Source organism: Mustela lutreola, chromosome 3 (assembly GCF_030435805.1).
Source record: "Mustela lutreola isolate mMusLut2 chromosome 3, mMusLut2.pri, whole genome shotgun sequence".
Taxonomy (NCBI): domain Eukaryota; kingdom Metazoa; phylum Chordata; class Mammalia; order Carnivora; family Mustelidae; genus Mustela; species Mustela lutreola.
The window spans coordinates 15,738,485-15,752,591 of NC_081292.1; the positions used below are offsets into that span (position 1 = coordinate 15,738,485).

Consider the following 14,107-nt stretch of genomic DNA (forward strand, 5'->3'; position numbering starts at 1 on the left):
TTCTTGGGCCACCAAGGGCCTGCTTTGCAGCTCATAAGGTAAGTAGCAAGGATCTCCCTGCTCCCCTCTTTTGTGCCCCTAAAATACACCCCTAAATGACTCCCATGCCTAAATGCGGCATGATCTTCTGTATTCCCTTTCCTTTGCTAATTATTTCTTTTAAAGTCTCCCTTCTTTATTTCCTTTATCTTTGCCAGGAAAACGCCCCTTGTCCTTAAAGACCTTGTCCTTAAAGGTGAGGCATCCGCGCCCTCCCTCTCAAAGCTTACTCCAGCCGCACCTCCCAGGACTTCGTATTTGGAGTGTGGTGCCCTCCGATTGGTGGCTAACACGGCCATGTTCTAGCCTGAGCTCCTCAATGCTTTGGCTCCTCATCTCTGTATGGCCTCTAGCCCGCTTGGGCCGTGCATTGTAGGCTCACATAAATGCCCCAGGTAGGGTGACTGGCATCATAGATCAACTCCTGAAAATAGCAGTTGCTGGGATTTCTTTAGTCCTAAGTGCCGGTCACCCTTCTAAGGGCCTGTACTCGTTCCTTTACCCTCATTACTGTCCTTGGAGGTGGGGACTAGCTCAGGTGTCCTTTACCCATGAAGACATGGTGGTTGTGGGGGGCTAAGTCACCTAGATCGTCTGGAGGGTAGATGTGAAGTCGGGCAGTCTGACTCGAGCGCCATGCTCTTGACCCTGACATCACACGGGTCCTTTCAGACTGTGGAGTCTGGCCACGCATCAGGGCTGTCCTGGGGTATCCCTTCTAGCAGCCTGGGGTGGAGCCCTGGGATGGTAGGGGGGTACTGTTTAGTGGAAGCAGAGCACACCAGGTGTGCACAGCGTGGCCAGGCCATTGCTCCCCAGGGTGGACTTGACAGACTGCAAGAATTCGTTTTGGGGTTGGGTGGAGACAAGTCGGAAAGGGTATTTCCAGGGAAGAGAAATGGGTGAATACAGGTATGCAAGCATCAAATAGTGGTAACAATCCTTGACCTGTTTATGGGGTGTGAAGGTCACCACGGATTCCGTTCATTATCGCATGTGGACATCTATACATGGGAATAAGCAAATGAAACAGGAGCTTTGGACTCCCTATAGTGGGAGAAAGTTTGAGGGGGTAGATCTGCATTTATTATTTTTTTGGGGGGGGGGCTTACTTGTACACAGACATCTCTTACTCGCACTTGGATGAGAGTAGCCGGCTCCTGTAAGAGTGATCGGATATGGAGTCCCCAAGTGTCCAGTTATGGAGAATAAGTAAGCTTAGGAGAACCTAGGGGGCAGTTTCATTTTATTTTTTATTTATTTTTTAAAGATTCCATTTCTTTATTTGGGAGGGAGAGAGAGCAGGGGAGGGGTGGAGGGAGAAGCAGACTCCCTACTGAGTGTGGAGCCCTGCAAGGGACTAATCCTGGAATGCAGTATCATGACCTGAGCCAAAGGCAGATGCTTAATCAGCTGAGCCCTCCAGGCGCCCCCACGGGCAATTTCATTTTAAAAAGAACTGGGCAAACTGAGGGGCCCTTCACGATCCCAGCTAGGTATGAGGGCAAACCGTTCTCTGACCTGCGGCAGATTACTTAACTTTTACGCTTTGGTTTCCCATGTTATAAAGAAAAGTGTTCAGTTTTCCTGTTCCGCCAAGTGCCCTGGCAGGGTTTGTCCTGAGAGCCCTTGATGCTCTCCGGGACTATGGACATGTGAGATGGGGTTCTTACTGATGATCAGGAGGTACACTTGGACTCCATGGCCCCCGGTGACCGCTGGCATAGTACAGACTCGGGTAGGGGGAGGGTGAATTCGGGGAGGAGGCAGAGGAGTGGGATTCTGTGTTCCTCGAGATGACGGCGCGTGTCCTCACCAGGTTCTGCAGGCACGGAACAGTGGAGCCAGAAGCCTTGTGGCGGCGGCAGAACGAGGCCGGGGTGCCCAGAGCGGCTCTGTCCCCGGCCACCGGTGCCTCCCGGTAGCCCCTTCTGCAGCAGGGGACGAGTCGTGCCCCCGCACGGCCTAGTGCTGCAGCCACAGGCCACGAGTGGCCTCAAGCACTTGTGTGAGGAACTGAATTTTGCGTTTTATTTAATCGTAGTGAATTTAAATTTAAGTCCCTGTGGCCAGTGGCTCTTTTACTGGAAGGCTCAGGATAGACAAAGGAAGACCTCTTGGTAGAAAATGTAAACAACAACAACAATAATGCTTTGAGGTGAGGGTACCGATGCCAGGTCGGTTCTTGACCTACCCCCGTGTCAGAAAACAAGCATTGTGGGCCTGGAACCTCATAGCGCTGGAGGAAGAAGACGCCTGATGTCCTTGACTTAATTAGGGTCTTATGGTTACAAATGGAGCAGTTTGTGAGGGGAGGTTGGGTGGAGGGAGCACCTTTTGTGGTTAAATCTTCCTTTTCATAGGCGTATTTATTGCTGGTGAGCTTGGGCGAGTGGGCGAGGGTGGGCGTCTGGGGAAGCAACCATTGATTATCCCCAAGGCTGTCATCCACTTGATGGACAGGGATAATTAGTGGATTAGGCAAGCCCCAATCAGAGAATAAAAGCCCAGGAATGGTTTTTATGATGGATGGGCTTACCCAGTGCCTTTCATCTGAGGTTCTCCGGAGCCCTTCCTCTTACAGGATGGGGCGGGGAAGGCCGGCTTTGGGGACAAAGCTGTGACAGGCCTTCAGGGGCCCCATCCGTCGTCCTCCTGCACACCCAGTTCTGGGAGCTGCAGATTCCCTGCCTCATGCTTGTAGAAGCACACGGGGTCCGGGGGCACGCCTGCTCAGATCAGAAGCTTCCTCTGGAAGCTTCGCTTTTTCATTTCCCCGTAGTCCACACTGAGGGGTGACCTAGAGGAGGCAGATGAGGGATGCTGGGGGCTGTGTTTCTTGTTCTTGCCCTGAGGAGGTACCTGCAGATCTGCAGTGGGGGTTTGGGGGGCTGGTGGCTTGGGGTGGTAACGGCAGCAGCTGGCAGAGATGCTCCATCTGGTGGAAGTTGATCAGTCCCCGCGTCCATCGCAAACCTGAAGATGTGATCGAGTTCCCCGTAATCAATCGTACCACTAGTGCCAGCACCCGTGAACATTTCTGGTCCTTTCCTTCCAGACCTTTTTCTACATGAAGGGCTTTTCTTTGTTTTGTGTCTTGGGGTTTCTTTTTCACGTGGTTGAGCATCACAACCATTTCTAGCTCCCCCTGGGAACATTTGTAGCTGTCATCGGTGCGGGGAAGGGTGCTGTGTGTACGGGGACCCTTGTACCTTTTCGGACCGAGCAGGACCCAGCGTGCCCCCTGAGCAGCCTTCTGCAGTCCTGGGGCTGGGCAGGGCAGCTGGGTTTCTTCATCCCATGGCTTGGACCTCCCAGAGTCAGGGCAGTCTGTGGGCCACAAAGTCGGTCCTCCAATTCCTCGGCTGCGAAATACCAGCAGCACCTGCCTGGTCGGGTTGTTGCAAGCACGGAGTGGCGTGTGTATCAGGGCGTGCTCCCCACTGTGGTCTGGGCGCCAGCAGCCTCAGCATCACTTAGATGAGACCTGGAATGGCCAGGTCCTGCGTCCGCCCAGGGGAATTGGAACCTGCGATTCTGCGGGATCCCCAGGGGGGTGGCCGTGGCCGTGAAAGCCTGAGACCTCCTGATCTGGCAGCTGGCACCAAGCAACTGTTTCAGGAACTGGTGGTGCTTAATGATGGTGATGTTGTCAGGGTGCAAAGAGGGGCTTGGGAAGTTACCCAGCCAGTCGTGTGCCCAGGACTGGAGTTCACAGCAGCATGACCACTGGTGAGCCTGCGTCCCTCTGGGATCTTTGGGCAGAGCCTTTGAGCTGGAACCCCACTCCCTCGAGCTTGTCCCTCGTTTATTCTCAGCGAAGCCAAGGTCTTCCTCCTTGTGACACTCTTCTCCAGCTCTGGCTCCTCTCACATTGCCCCTTCTCTGACCACGGCTCCCGGCCCCCTCCGAGTTCCTGCTGTGGGTGTCTGGTTCCCTCAGCTGTCCCCTGAGGTCCCACTGCCACAGTGGGCTGGGCTCGGCTGGGAGAGGCAGTTGCTGCATTATTTATGGGGCATCGTTAACCAGCCGTGCTGAGGAGTTACACACAGTTTGTTCTTCTGCTCCGCATGTGGGATGCCATCCTGGGCCTCTGTTTAATACAGAATAAAACAAAGCAAAACAGAACCCAAAGCCAGAATGGCCTCACTGGCCGAGTCCTGCGCCCTAGTTGGGCAAGCGGCCTGCCCAGTCTTCTGGCTGTGGGGAGAGCGGAGGAAGGAGAGGGAGAAGAGGAGAGGGACTTGGGGGGGGGGGTGGTTCCCAGAGCTCAACTTTGAGGGTGGGGGTGGGGAGGCCAGCTTGCGTATTTGCTTAATTGGCCACCAGCCTCTAGGGGAGCAGGCAGAGATGGGGTGGGTCTTTTTTCTCAGAAGTAAAAAAAAAGACTTCACCACCTACCCCCTCCCGAAGGGACCAGAGTGCTGTTAGGTATGTGACCTCTTGGTTAGGTTCTCTTGTCACCTGGGTAGCTTGGGAATTTTTTTTTTTTTAAAGATTTTATTTATTTGACAGAGAGCGAGCACAAGCAGGGGAGCGGCAGGCAGAGGGAGAAGGAGAAGCAGGCTTCTCACTGAGCAGAGTGGGGTTCCATCCCGGCACCCCGGGATCTTCACCCGAGCCAAGGGCAGGCACTCAACTGACTGAGTCACCCAGGCGCTCGTCGCTTGGGGTTGAATGTCACTCACCATCTGCCAGGTCTTTTGCTGTCTTGTCTGTGATTAAACTCTGACCTTGCCCTTAAAGGCTGCTCATGGTCACCTTGTCCACCCCACCCGTGTCTTGCATTTCCCCAGTGTCCGGGGGCCACTCCAGTAGTCCCTTTGGAGGGAGCCACGTAACGTCCTCTCTGCTTCTCCGTTTTGGGCCAACTGTTGCTCTTACTAGAAATGCTTTTCCTTCCTCCCTCGGTTTCTCTGTTCTTGAGCCCACGGTGTATGGGCGAGACGCAGGCTCACAGACGACAAGTTGCATGTTGTGAGGGAAGGGGGTGCGTTCGAGAATGCTTTGAAAGAGGTGATGTCAGAGCTAGATGGGTGGTAATGGCTGAGTAGGAGTTTTCCAGATTGTTGAATCCCCCTGGAGGTTAGAAGAGAGAGGCGCCATCAGCGGTGGTGGTGTGTGTGGTGTGGGGAGCCTCGCGGGGACCCTGCCTGGTGGATGCAGGGGTGTGAGCTGTAGCCCGTCCTCTGGGAAGTCCTGCCTCTCTTGCTGTGGGGTGGGGGACCGTCTTGCATTTTGACCAAGGAAGTCCTTTCCACATTTGTAAATAAACTCATTTTTGGAATAAGGGACTTTTCCTTTCTCTCAGAATCCAGTGTGGTGTAAGTTCTGTTTTCAACAAATTGCTTGGGGTTCAAAACCTGCCCTCCGCTCCAACGACAGTCATGGGGTTCCAGGGAGAGGAGAGTCCTGTACCTGTTGCTTTTGACTTCGGACTTGGCAGAGCCTGGGTTCTTGGTGGGAGTCTTATTTTCTTTGATTTTGGTCTGTCTGGAAAGTTGTGAAACCTTCATGTGTTTTCTGGGGAACCCCACAAAGGGGTCCGTGTGGAGCACATTCCTGAGGATTTCCTCAGACGTGAACCGAGCCCAGTCAGAACCGGTGGCCTCGCAGGAGAGCTTTCTGGGACTCGTTGGAGGGTGATGCAGATCAGAAAAATTAAGGACTGTGTCAGAATCATTTTCTGAAAGGGTTCTCAGTGGATACGGCATCTTGATTTGCAGATTTCTTGTGAAACTTGAGTATATTCTCTTTGACTCGGTCTTTGAGTCTAGAAAAAGCCCAAGCTTTTTTCTCTATCACTCTTACTCTTCAAGTTTCTTCTTTCTCCTCTCTTGCTGCCTCCAGGCTTTTGAATTTTTGTAGTAAAGCTACTTTTCAGGTGGGTAGAAACTTTTTTTTTAACCTTAAAAGAAACTTAAAAAAAAAATCCCTAGATCTAGAACAATCCAACATCACCTTGCCTTTAAATTTTAATAACATTTACGCACTTTAAAAAAAAAGCCAAAAAACTCAACAAGGAGGTTTTGTCTTCTGTTCTTAGAAGTTCATTTTTTTTTTTTTTTAAAGAATCCATTAAATTATATATTCCCTAAAACAGGTGGGCCTGACACTCACTCTTTGATAGACTGTCAAATATCATTAAATCAGGAAAGAGCTGCTTTTGGCAGCCTTCTTCTGGCTGCGTGGGTGTTCGTGGGCGGGAGCTTGTGTGTGCTGCACCCCTTGACTGGAGAGGAGACCCTCTTTTTGTTGCTAATTTGGTAAAGACCGAAATGAGGCTCCCAAGTGGTGGGAGCAGAGAAGTCGTTTTTTTTCAGAGCCGTTGATTTCAGGCACATTCATGTGGGTCTGGGTACTCCTCCCGCTGTGTGCTGGGTGGCGGCACAGACGACTAGTCTGATTCCCCGCACCCAGCTGGTTAACTAGTTGGGAGGTGCAGTGGCTTCTGTACTTAGGACTCAGTGTGCAGGATTCCAGCCTGGATGGATGGTCTGACTTAGAGGCCTTAACGTCACGTCTGTGCCAGCACCTGAGTGGGATTGCAGGGGCCTGCAGACCCTTGGGTCAGTCCTGTCCGATGTTTGTGGGACAGTGACAGAGGGCCTGGCCCTGCACCGAGCACCGTTGGTGTCTGATCTCCATTGTCCCTCACACCAACCCCGAGAAGTCGTGACTCATCCCCTTATTCCTTCCCTCCATTCTGTCAGAGTTCAGTGATGTCCGTGTGCAGTGATGGTCACGGAATAGTTCTTACTGTTAGTCTTTAGAAGAAGCAGGCCCTGGGAGGTGAAGTGACTTCCCCTAGTACTTGACTGGCGGCGTAGCCACGGCCAGAAATCAGGGCTGTGTGCTTCCTGCACAGACCTGTCGTCTTTCTGGCGTGTTCTCAATGAGTGTGTCTCACCTTTTTCTTCAAAATGCTGGATCATCTCAGTGACCTTCTCTGGGGGCCCCTGCAGGGGAGCGGTTGGTGCCGGGGAAGGAAGGCCCAGCGGTCGTGGCCTCCTTTGTGTCGATGAGTGATGCTGGTACCTTTTGGCTCGAAGTTGGTGGTTGGTATGTCTGAACACATTTAGGCTTTTCTAAAAGCTTCTCCTACTTTCTTGGAATGAGAAGCTGGAATTGGTTGGTTGAACTCTTGTGCTCTTAAGATGCTGACGTCTGTGTGGGCAGAGATCTCTCACGGCCAGCCAGAGAACTCTGATCCCAGCCCTTGCCCCTTTAATTACTTGGATATAGAGGTAGAAGGGGTGTTCATACTTGATAAGAAAATGGCCAATACATTAGGTGTTGTAATTGGACTTTCATGCAAGGTCTGGATGGGCCTGGAATGGTAGCCAGAGCTGTCAAGGATTCATTCAACGTAATTTAAACTAAAGTTACGCCCTCGGGTGGAAACAGCCCACTGGGGCACAGAGAGGAGATGGAGGCTGTGTGACTTAGCAGTGTGGTGGCCAGACCTGTGCGTGGGTACTGATGTCAGGAGCTCAGGTGCAGCGGCCAAGGGACCTCTGCCAGGAGCCAGTCAGGCAGGATGGCCCGGTGCACTGGCCCGGTGCACTTAGTGCCCCATGGGAGTGAATTGTCACTTGGGGGAAAATGTCCCGAGACCTGCAGTCAGACCAGGCAGGTCTCAGACAGAGAGCTGACGGCTGTGCTCTAGCCGCAGCTGGAAGATAGACTTTAGGCTTGGGGCGGTTTGTGACTTCGTGATGCTCTTATTGCCAGGACCTCTAGGTTGATCTTAAAATTTAAAAAATGTATATAATGACTATTGTTTTTGTAAAAGTGATATATGACCCTGAGTGAAAGCACACACACAAAACAAAAAACAAAAAAACTATGGCCTTATAGGAAAATACAAACAAGAAAGCAACACATTGGTCCAAATGTTAGCGTCCAGAAATAGCCTATTTTAACTTTGGTGGACAGTTTTCCAGATAGCTCTCTGCACATTTTCAGATAGGCTCGATAGCTAGAGAAATGCAGAGAGAGGCACTTATGATAAGATGTAAAGCAAAAATATATTTAATTATGCTTTCATTGAACAAGAGAATTGATACTTAAGTGCAGTAATCCTGAAGAAATTGCTGAACAACCGATGACTGTTTCTTCACCAAAAGAAATGAGTTTCTCAGGCATCCCTTTATTTTATTTCTTTTTTTTTTTCAAGATTTTATGTATTTGAGAGAGACATGCACAGAGTGAGGAGGGGAAGGGTGGGGGGAGGGACAAGCAGACTCTGAGCTGAGCAGGGAGCCCAGCGTGGAGCTCAAGCAGCCCTTTAAAACAGTGGTTCTTTGTTGTTGTTCTTGTTTTTATTTAAGCTTTAATTACTTATTTTAGAGGAAGAGAGCGGGGGCATGCAAGCAGGGGAAGGGGTAGAGAGAGAATCCTCAAGTGGGCTTCCCACAGTGCAGGACCTGACTCGAGGCTCAATCCCAGGACCCTGAGATCCTGACCTGAGCTGAAACCAAGAGTCAGACATTTAACTGACGGAGCCACCCAGGCGCCCCTATTATTGGCACTTTAGGGAACCGAGGTCAGGGATGGTGCCGAACCCCGTATAGTGCCCAGGACATTCCCCCCACCGCAAAAGAGCTGTCAGGCCCAAAACGTCCGTAGTGGCAACGTTGAGCAACTGTATGCTAGGCTAAGAAGCTAAGACCATTCAGACCAGTACGAAGAGGAAATCATTAGGTTTTTGCTCAGTTGCCGCTGTAGCCTGTTTCGGCCGGGCTTCTGTAGCGAAAGGTGAAATGATGAACTTCATCAGAATTTCTCCCTCCTCTCCTTTAAACCGCCAGCACGTGTTCTGTCCCCCACGTTAGGATTTGAGGCACTTCCCCTTTGGTCCTGCCGGTGGCACCCTCCGGGGGTGGAGTCTCAGATCTGTGTGACCGATTCTGTGCCAAACTCTACGTCTCCAGCCGTGGCTTCTCCTTCTATGGGTTTCCCTTGTGTCCTCTCTTGCGTGGCTCCTTGATCTTAACATGCATCAAGTGTGTCTGTGTAGGGAGGTGTCAGCCCCACAGCTCTGCTGCCGTCAGAAGAGCGCCTGCAGTTCTGACTTTGTGTCTTGGGTCCCGGGCTTAAAAGCCGAGAGAGAGAGAATCTTGCCGTGTCCGCAGGACACTGCAGGGATGTGAAACACGGTCCTGGGTTGAACATGGACTGCACGTGGGGGAAGAAGGGAAAGCTGGATGAATGTGCTGGTTTTCCCGAGTTCTCTCAAAAGTCTTCCCATGGAAATGGGGTTGGGCGTCCCCAGAGGGTGCAAGCCGGTGCCGCAGGGACGCAGAGGACGTGGTGGCAGATAGAGTCTCCCCAGGAGGGTGTAGAGTTCCCTGTGAGCTGGAGTGTGCCGGGGATCCACATGTTGTCATGCCGTCTGTAGAGGCTGGTGCAAACCATTAGCTGTGGGGGGGGCTGCATTTAGGTAACTTCTCAACCTTGAGATTCTGATCTGTAAGTAAAGCTTCCCGGAGGCCACGGTCACTGTCCTGGGGAGGAGCTCCAGTGGCTCTGGTTTCCTCCGGTGTGAGGGTGGGAAAAGGCACAGCCGAGGTCAGGTGGTTCCTCCGGGCAGAGCATTAAATGTTCTGCCTATCTTGAATTTGGACCCTCCATCTGTTCCTGAAAAAGTGATCTCTCAGTGTATGTGTTAGATTCTGCCAAACTTGTTCCAACTGGCATTTGTAGTATTTACAAGATTATAGGGCCTGAGCACATTCTAAACCCATTTCCGAGCCAGGGCATTTATGTACAGTCTGGGCACCATACCCGAGGCTGTAGAGGAAGAGAGAACACACATTGTTCCCTGTAACTGCAATTGGGTGTTTTGTTATTGTCTTCCTCAGATGTCTATCACAGCATGCCTCACTGATTGATGACTTTGTTTTGTTGTAGGGGAGCTATCCAGTGTGGGAAGATTTCATAAACAAAGCAGGAAAGCTACAGTCCCAGCTTCGGTAAGTAGAGAAGCTTGTCATCCCCAGAAAAATGGCGCCGTCCTTAGACAAAGGTTGGAAAAAGACAGCCCCAGGATGCAGATTGAGGTTAATTTTGGAAGCATTACAGATACAGAAGCACTTAGTGGGTTCTCATTTGAGTACTGCCACTTCTCAGCCTTATGTCCTGACCGCTGACTCCCCTATGTAAAGCCGAACTCCCATCTGCTCTGCCTTCTTCCACAGGGATTTTGAGTCAAATGAGGTATCATAGGAAGGTAGTAGTGAGCAACATTTATGTGATGCTCACTCTGTGCAGACCCGTATGTTATCTTAATTAGATCTCACGACCCCAAGGGGTTAAGTACAGTTAGTACCCTCAGTTTATTGATGAGAAAACTGAGGCACAGAGAAGCTAATGGCACACAGCTAGTGAATGGCAGAGCAGGGATTTGAACCTGGGTCTGGCTGCATAGCCCATTCTGTTCACTGATTATCCTCATAAAGAGTTTACAGCTGACTGTTGGCGATCGTGTAATTCCATGTGTGTGAAATATCTAGAAAACAGCTCTGTAGAGGCGGATCAGTGGACTAGGGGAGGAAAAGGAGATGGAGTACAAATGGGCAGGAGAAATCTTTTGGGGGTGATGGAAATGTTCTAAAATTGGCTTGTAGTAGTGGTTGCAGAATTCTAAGCTTACCAAAAAAAATTGTTGAATCACACACCCAAAAAGGGTGAATCTTATGGTATACAAATTATGCCTCAATGAAACTGCTTAAAAAAGAACAAGATCTAGGGCTGAGCGGCTCTAAGGGGCTCTTACCATTGCCTCGTCTTGGTCTTGCTCCTGTATCATTTGATATGAAATTTGATACGACATTTACCAGCGTCTTCTTGTTACAGCTACGTGCTTTTAGTGGGGAGGGGAGCTACCCACTGGGTGGGTGCCCCATGATGGATGGGACAATTGCAAATGCAATGATTTTCATGACTCCTGTTCATGGAGAAATGGGGGATGACATCAGTTGGTTTGGGTGTATGGAGGCGGTTTTCCAGAGGGCAAAGCAGGTAGGTGTTTTCTAGGATAAAAAGCCACGTGGATGACATGATGCTCTTGGTCCTTAGCCGACGGATGTCAGGGGTTACTGCCCAGAACTTCAGCCATAAGCTGGGACATTCCATGAATCCCCTGTAGAGCAGGAGAGAAGAACTCCAGAAGGAAGGACCTTTCCTCTTCCATTCTGCCAGCTGTGCAGGTGCCTGGGATTTCTGTCCCATGAACTGAGGGTTTCCCAAGCTGTGAGTGGTCTTCGAGATGTACAGTCGCCTGGGGCGTAGAGCCCCTTCTCTTCTTGTCAGATCCTTTACCATTTTGGTGCTTAAGAACGTGTACAGACTTTACAAGCTCCTATTATTATTTTTTTTTTTTTAAAGATTTTCTGCTGGGCCAGCTTCCTCTGTCTGAATGCGCGGCCCCGCACAGGCCTTCACCAGCCTCACCTTATGCTATAGCTAGTCTCTCGTTTCTGCTGTTGTCTGCATCTATTCCCAACAGTTAGTCTCCATCCTACAGGAGGGCCCTGCTGGAGTACACCAGAAAGACAGTTGAGTACTGTAATGCAGCGGGCGCCGGACCTCTGCTCGTGCTGCGGGGACGCCAGAGCCGGGATGTCTCAGGACAGCTGCACGCAAGGAAACAGGACTCACTGGGAGGTGGCGGTTAGAAGCTCCTGATTCCTCACACTTGACCGCCGCCCTCGTTTTCAGGGGAGCCCATGTAGTACAGGGGTGATCGACCTTGCCCTGAACGAGAATCGATCCTGCCCCTGTGTCAGACATTAATTGTCACTCAGAATGAGCTTTTTATAAAACCCGGGATGTTTGATGAAGTTCACTTTTTCAGGGCTTGCATTTGGTGTCAACTCTTTGAAAAATATGCTTCTGAGGGGCTTTTTTCTTTTTTTTTCCAGTTTTGTTTTGTGAATGTCTTTTTTTTTTTTTTTTTAATTAGAGCAGAATATTTTATTGCTCTACTGGGAAATACCAGGCCTCAATTCTGGAGTTTGGCATGGGACTGTGACCCAGGTTTTCTTAGGGACCACTCCCTGCACCTTCTAGAACCTTTTGTGTCACAGCCACTGTTCGTGAGGTGTAGGGTCCTTTCTTCAGTTCCATCTTGAACTCCTTTCTTTCTAATCTTTATTCTCATGTTCTTCCCTTCAACAGCTTTGCATTCTGAGGTATGCTGAGCAAAGATTAGATTCATACATGAAAAACTTGGAAATGAAGCGCATTTCACGGATTGTGGAGCCTGAGTGGGGCTGGCTTGTGTGTTGTAGCTGTCCCTGGCCCTGGTGGGGAGTGGGGCTTACCCTTCACTGGATGACGTCTTGGGATCACAGCACTGGGAGCCGGTAGACCACAGAGTGCTCCAGAGGATGTGAAAAACTCAAAATAACTTCTAGGACAGCAAATGACTGTAGTGACTTCTCCCTAGTCTCAAGGAATTCAGAAGATAGTATTCTAAGGTTGAAGAAAAAATAGTCTGTTTCATTATAAGTGGGATTTAGGGGGAAAAGTCACAGAGTAAGGATCTTGTCCTGCAGCAGGATGAGCACGGGACTGGGCTTCCTGCCAGCCTATCCCCGTTCCAGGTCTGAGATGAGCTGGTGATTTTGGAAGTCGCTCTGAGCTTGCCTCCATGTTCCCATCTCTGAAATGAATTAGTTGAAGTAGAGGCTCTTCAAGATTCCATCTCCCGGTCCACGTAGAGATGCTGTTTGCCTTCCTGAAATCAATTTCACCTGTACTGTTTATGGTTTTTTTTTTTTTTTTTTTTTAAGATTTTATTTATTTATTTGACAGACAGAAATCACAAGTAGATGGAGAGGCAGGCAGAGAGAGAGAGAGGGAAGCAGGCTCCCTGCTGAGCAGAGAGCCCGATGCGGGACTCGATCCCAGGACCCTGAGATCAAGACCTGAGCCGAAGGCAGCGGCTTAACCCACTGAGCCACCCAGGCGCCCCCTGTTTATGGTTTTTAATGACGTTTTTCTTTTAGGTCAGAAAACCTGTCTTTCCTTCTTTGTGAAATTTGGGCCAGTAATTACGTCGTAGGTGGACCAGGATGGGAAGGATTGCTAGCATCTACTGACCAGCACCGAAGGCGCTGGGTGTTTCTGGGAGGGCGTGCTCCTGTGAGGAGGAGAAGTGCCTCCTGAGCAGACAAGGGGCACTGCGAAGCCGGAGCCTGTCCATGTCCAGCAGAGTCGTTTCTCCTGGAAGGTCGCATGCCCTTGCCTGCAGAGGGGTTAACCCTGTAGCCGCAGTGAATTTGTGTGACACATTCCTCATGCTTTTGTTCTCTGTTTGCATTTTAGGACCACAGTAGTAGCAGCAGCTGCCTTCCTGGACGCCTTTCAGAAAGTGGCTGACATGGCCACCAACACACGTGGTAAGCAGATGGAGGCACGGCTTCCAGCACCCGCCCAAGGCAGCCTGTGGGTTCCTACCCTTGGGTGGCTTCACGAGGAGCGACAGCTGAAGTTACCAGAGCTGTGCTGACTCATGGTTCTGACTTCCTAGAGAATGCTGGGGGTGTCCATGTATTCGAAGTTGCAAATTAGTCCTCCAGATAACGAAGCCCGTGAGAGGATGAGTGAAAAGTAGAGAAAAGGAGGCACAGTTTGTGCGGGAGGGGGCTGGACTGGGCGCTTGGGTGCGGTTCCTCCCTCCTCCCATGGGTTGTCCTAAGGTTTTCTCTGTTCCCTTGTGGAGAGGGAAGGGGTGAGAATGATCGGATAAACCATTTTCCCGCAGGGATCCCTTGTGTAAGGCATGTCCTGTTGTGTTGTATCTGTGTGTGTGTCTCCCACATTTGACCGCGGACCCTTACGTATTTATGTCGGAACTCCCCCAAAACAGTGCCTAGAACATAGTGGGTGTTTAAAAGTAGGTTTATTAAATCAGCAAACAAAGGGAAATCTTGTGCAACTTTTAATAGTTTCAGTGACTATAATAAAAACACAGGAGAAGAGTAAAGACGAAAATGCTGCTCCCGTATCCACCACCATGGTCAGAAAGACAACATTCCCCTTAATGTGGAGACCCCTG

At 50.5% G+C, this 14,107-nt stretch overlaps 1 protein-coding gene across 18 annotated transcripts in view; it reads left to right on the forward strand.

The window, feature by feature from the left end:
* MTSS1 (MTSS I-BAR domain containing 1) overlaps nucleotides 1-14,107 on the forward strand; it is a 157,326-nt gene that overhangs the window by 13,701 nt on the left and 129,518 nt on the right. For all 18 annotated transcript variants that reach the window (XM_059165645.1, XM_059165644.1, XM_059165648.1 and 15 more), the window contains exons 2-3: nucleotides 9,955-10,016; nucleotides 13,375-13,448. In XM_059165645.1, coding sequence (XP_059021628.1) covers nucleotides 9,955-10,016; nucleotides 13,375-13,448 — 136 coding nt within the window. The remainder of the gene's footprint in view (nucleotides 1-9,954; nucleotides 10,017-13,374; nucleotides 13,449-14,107) is intronic.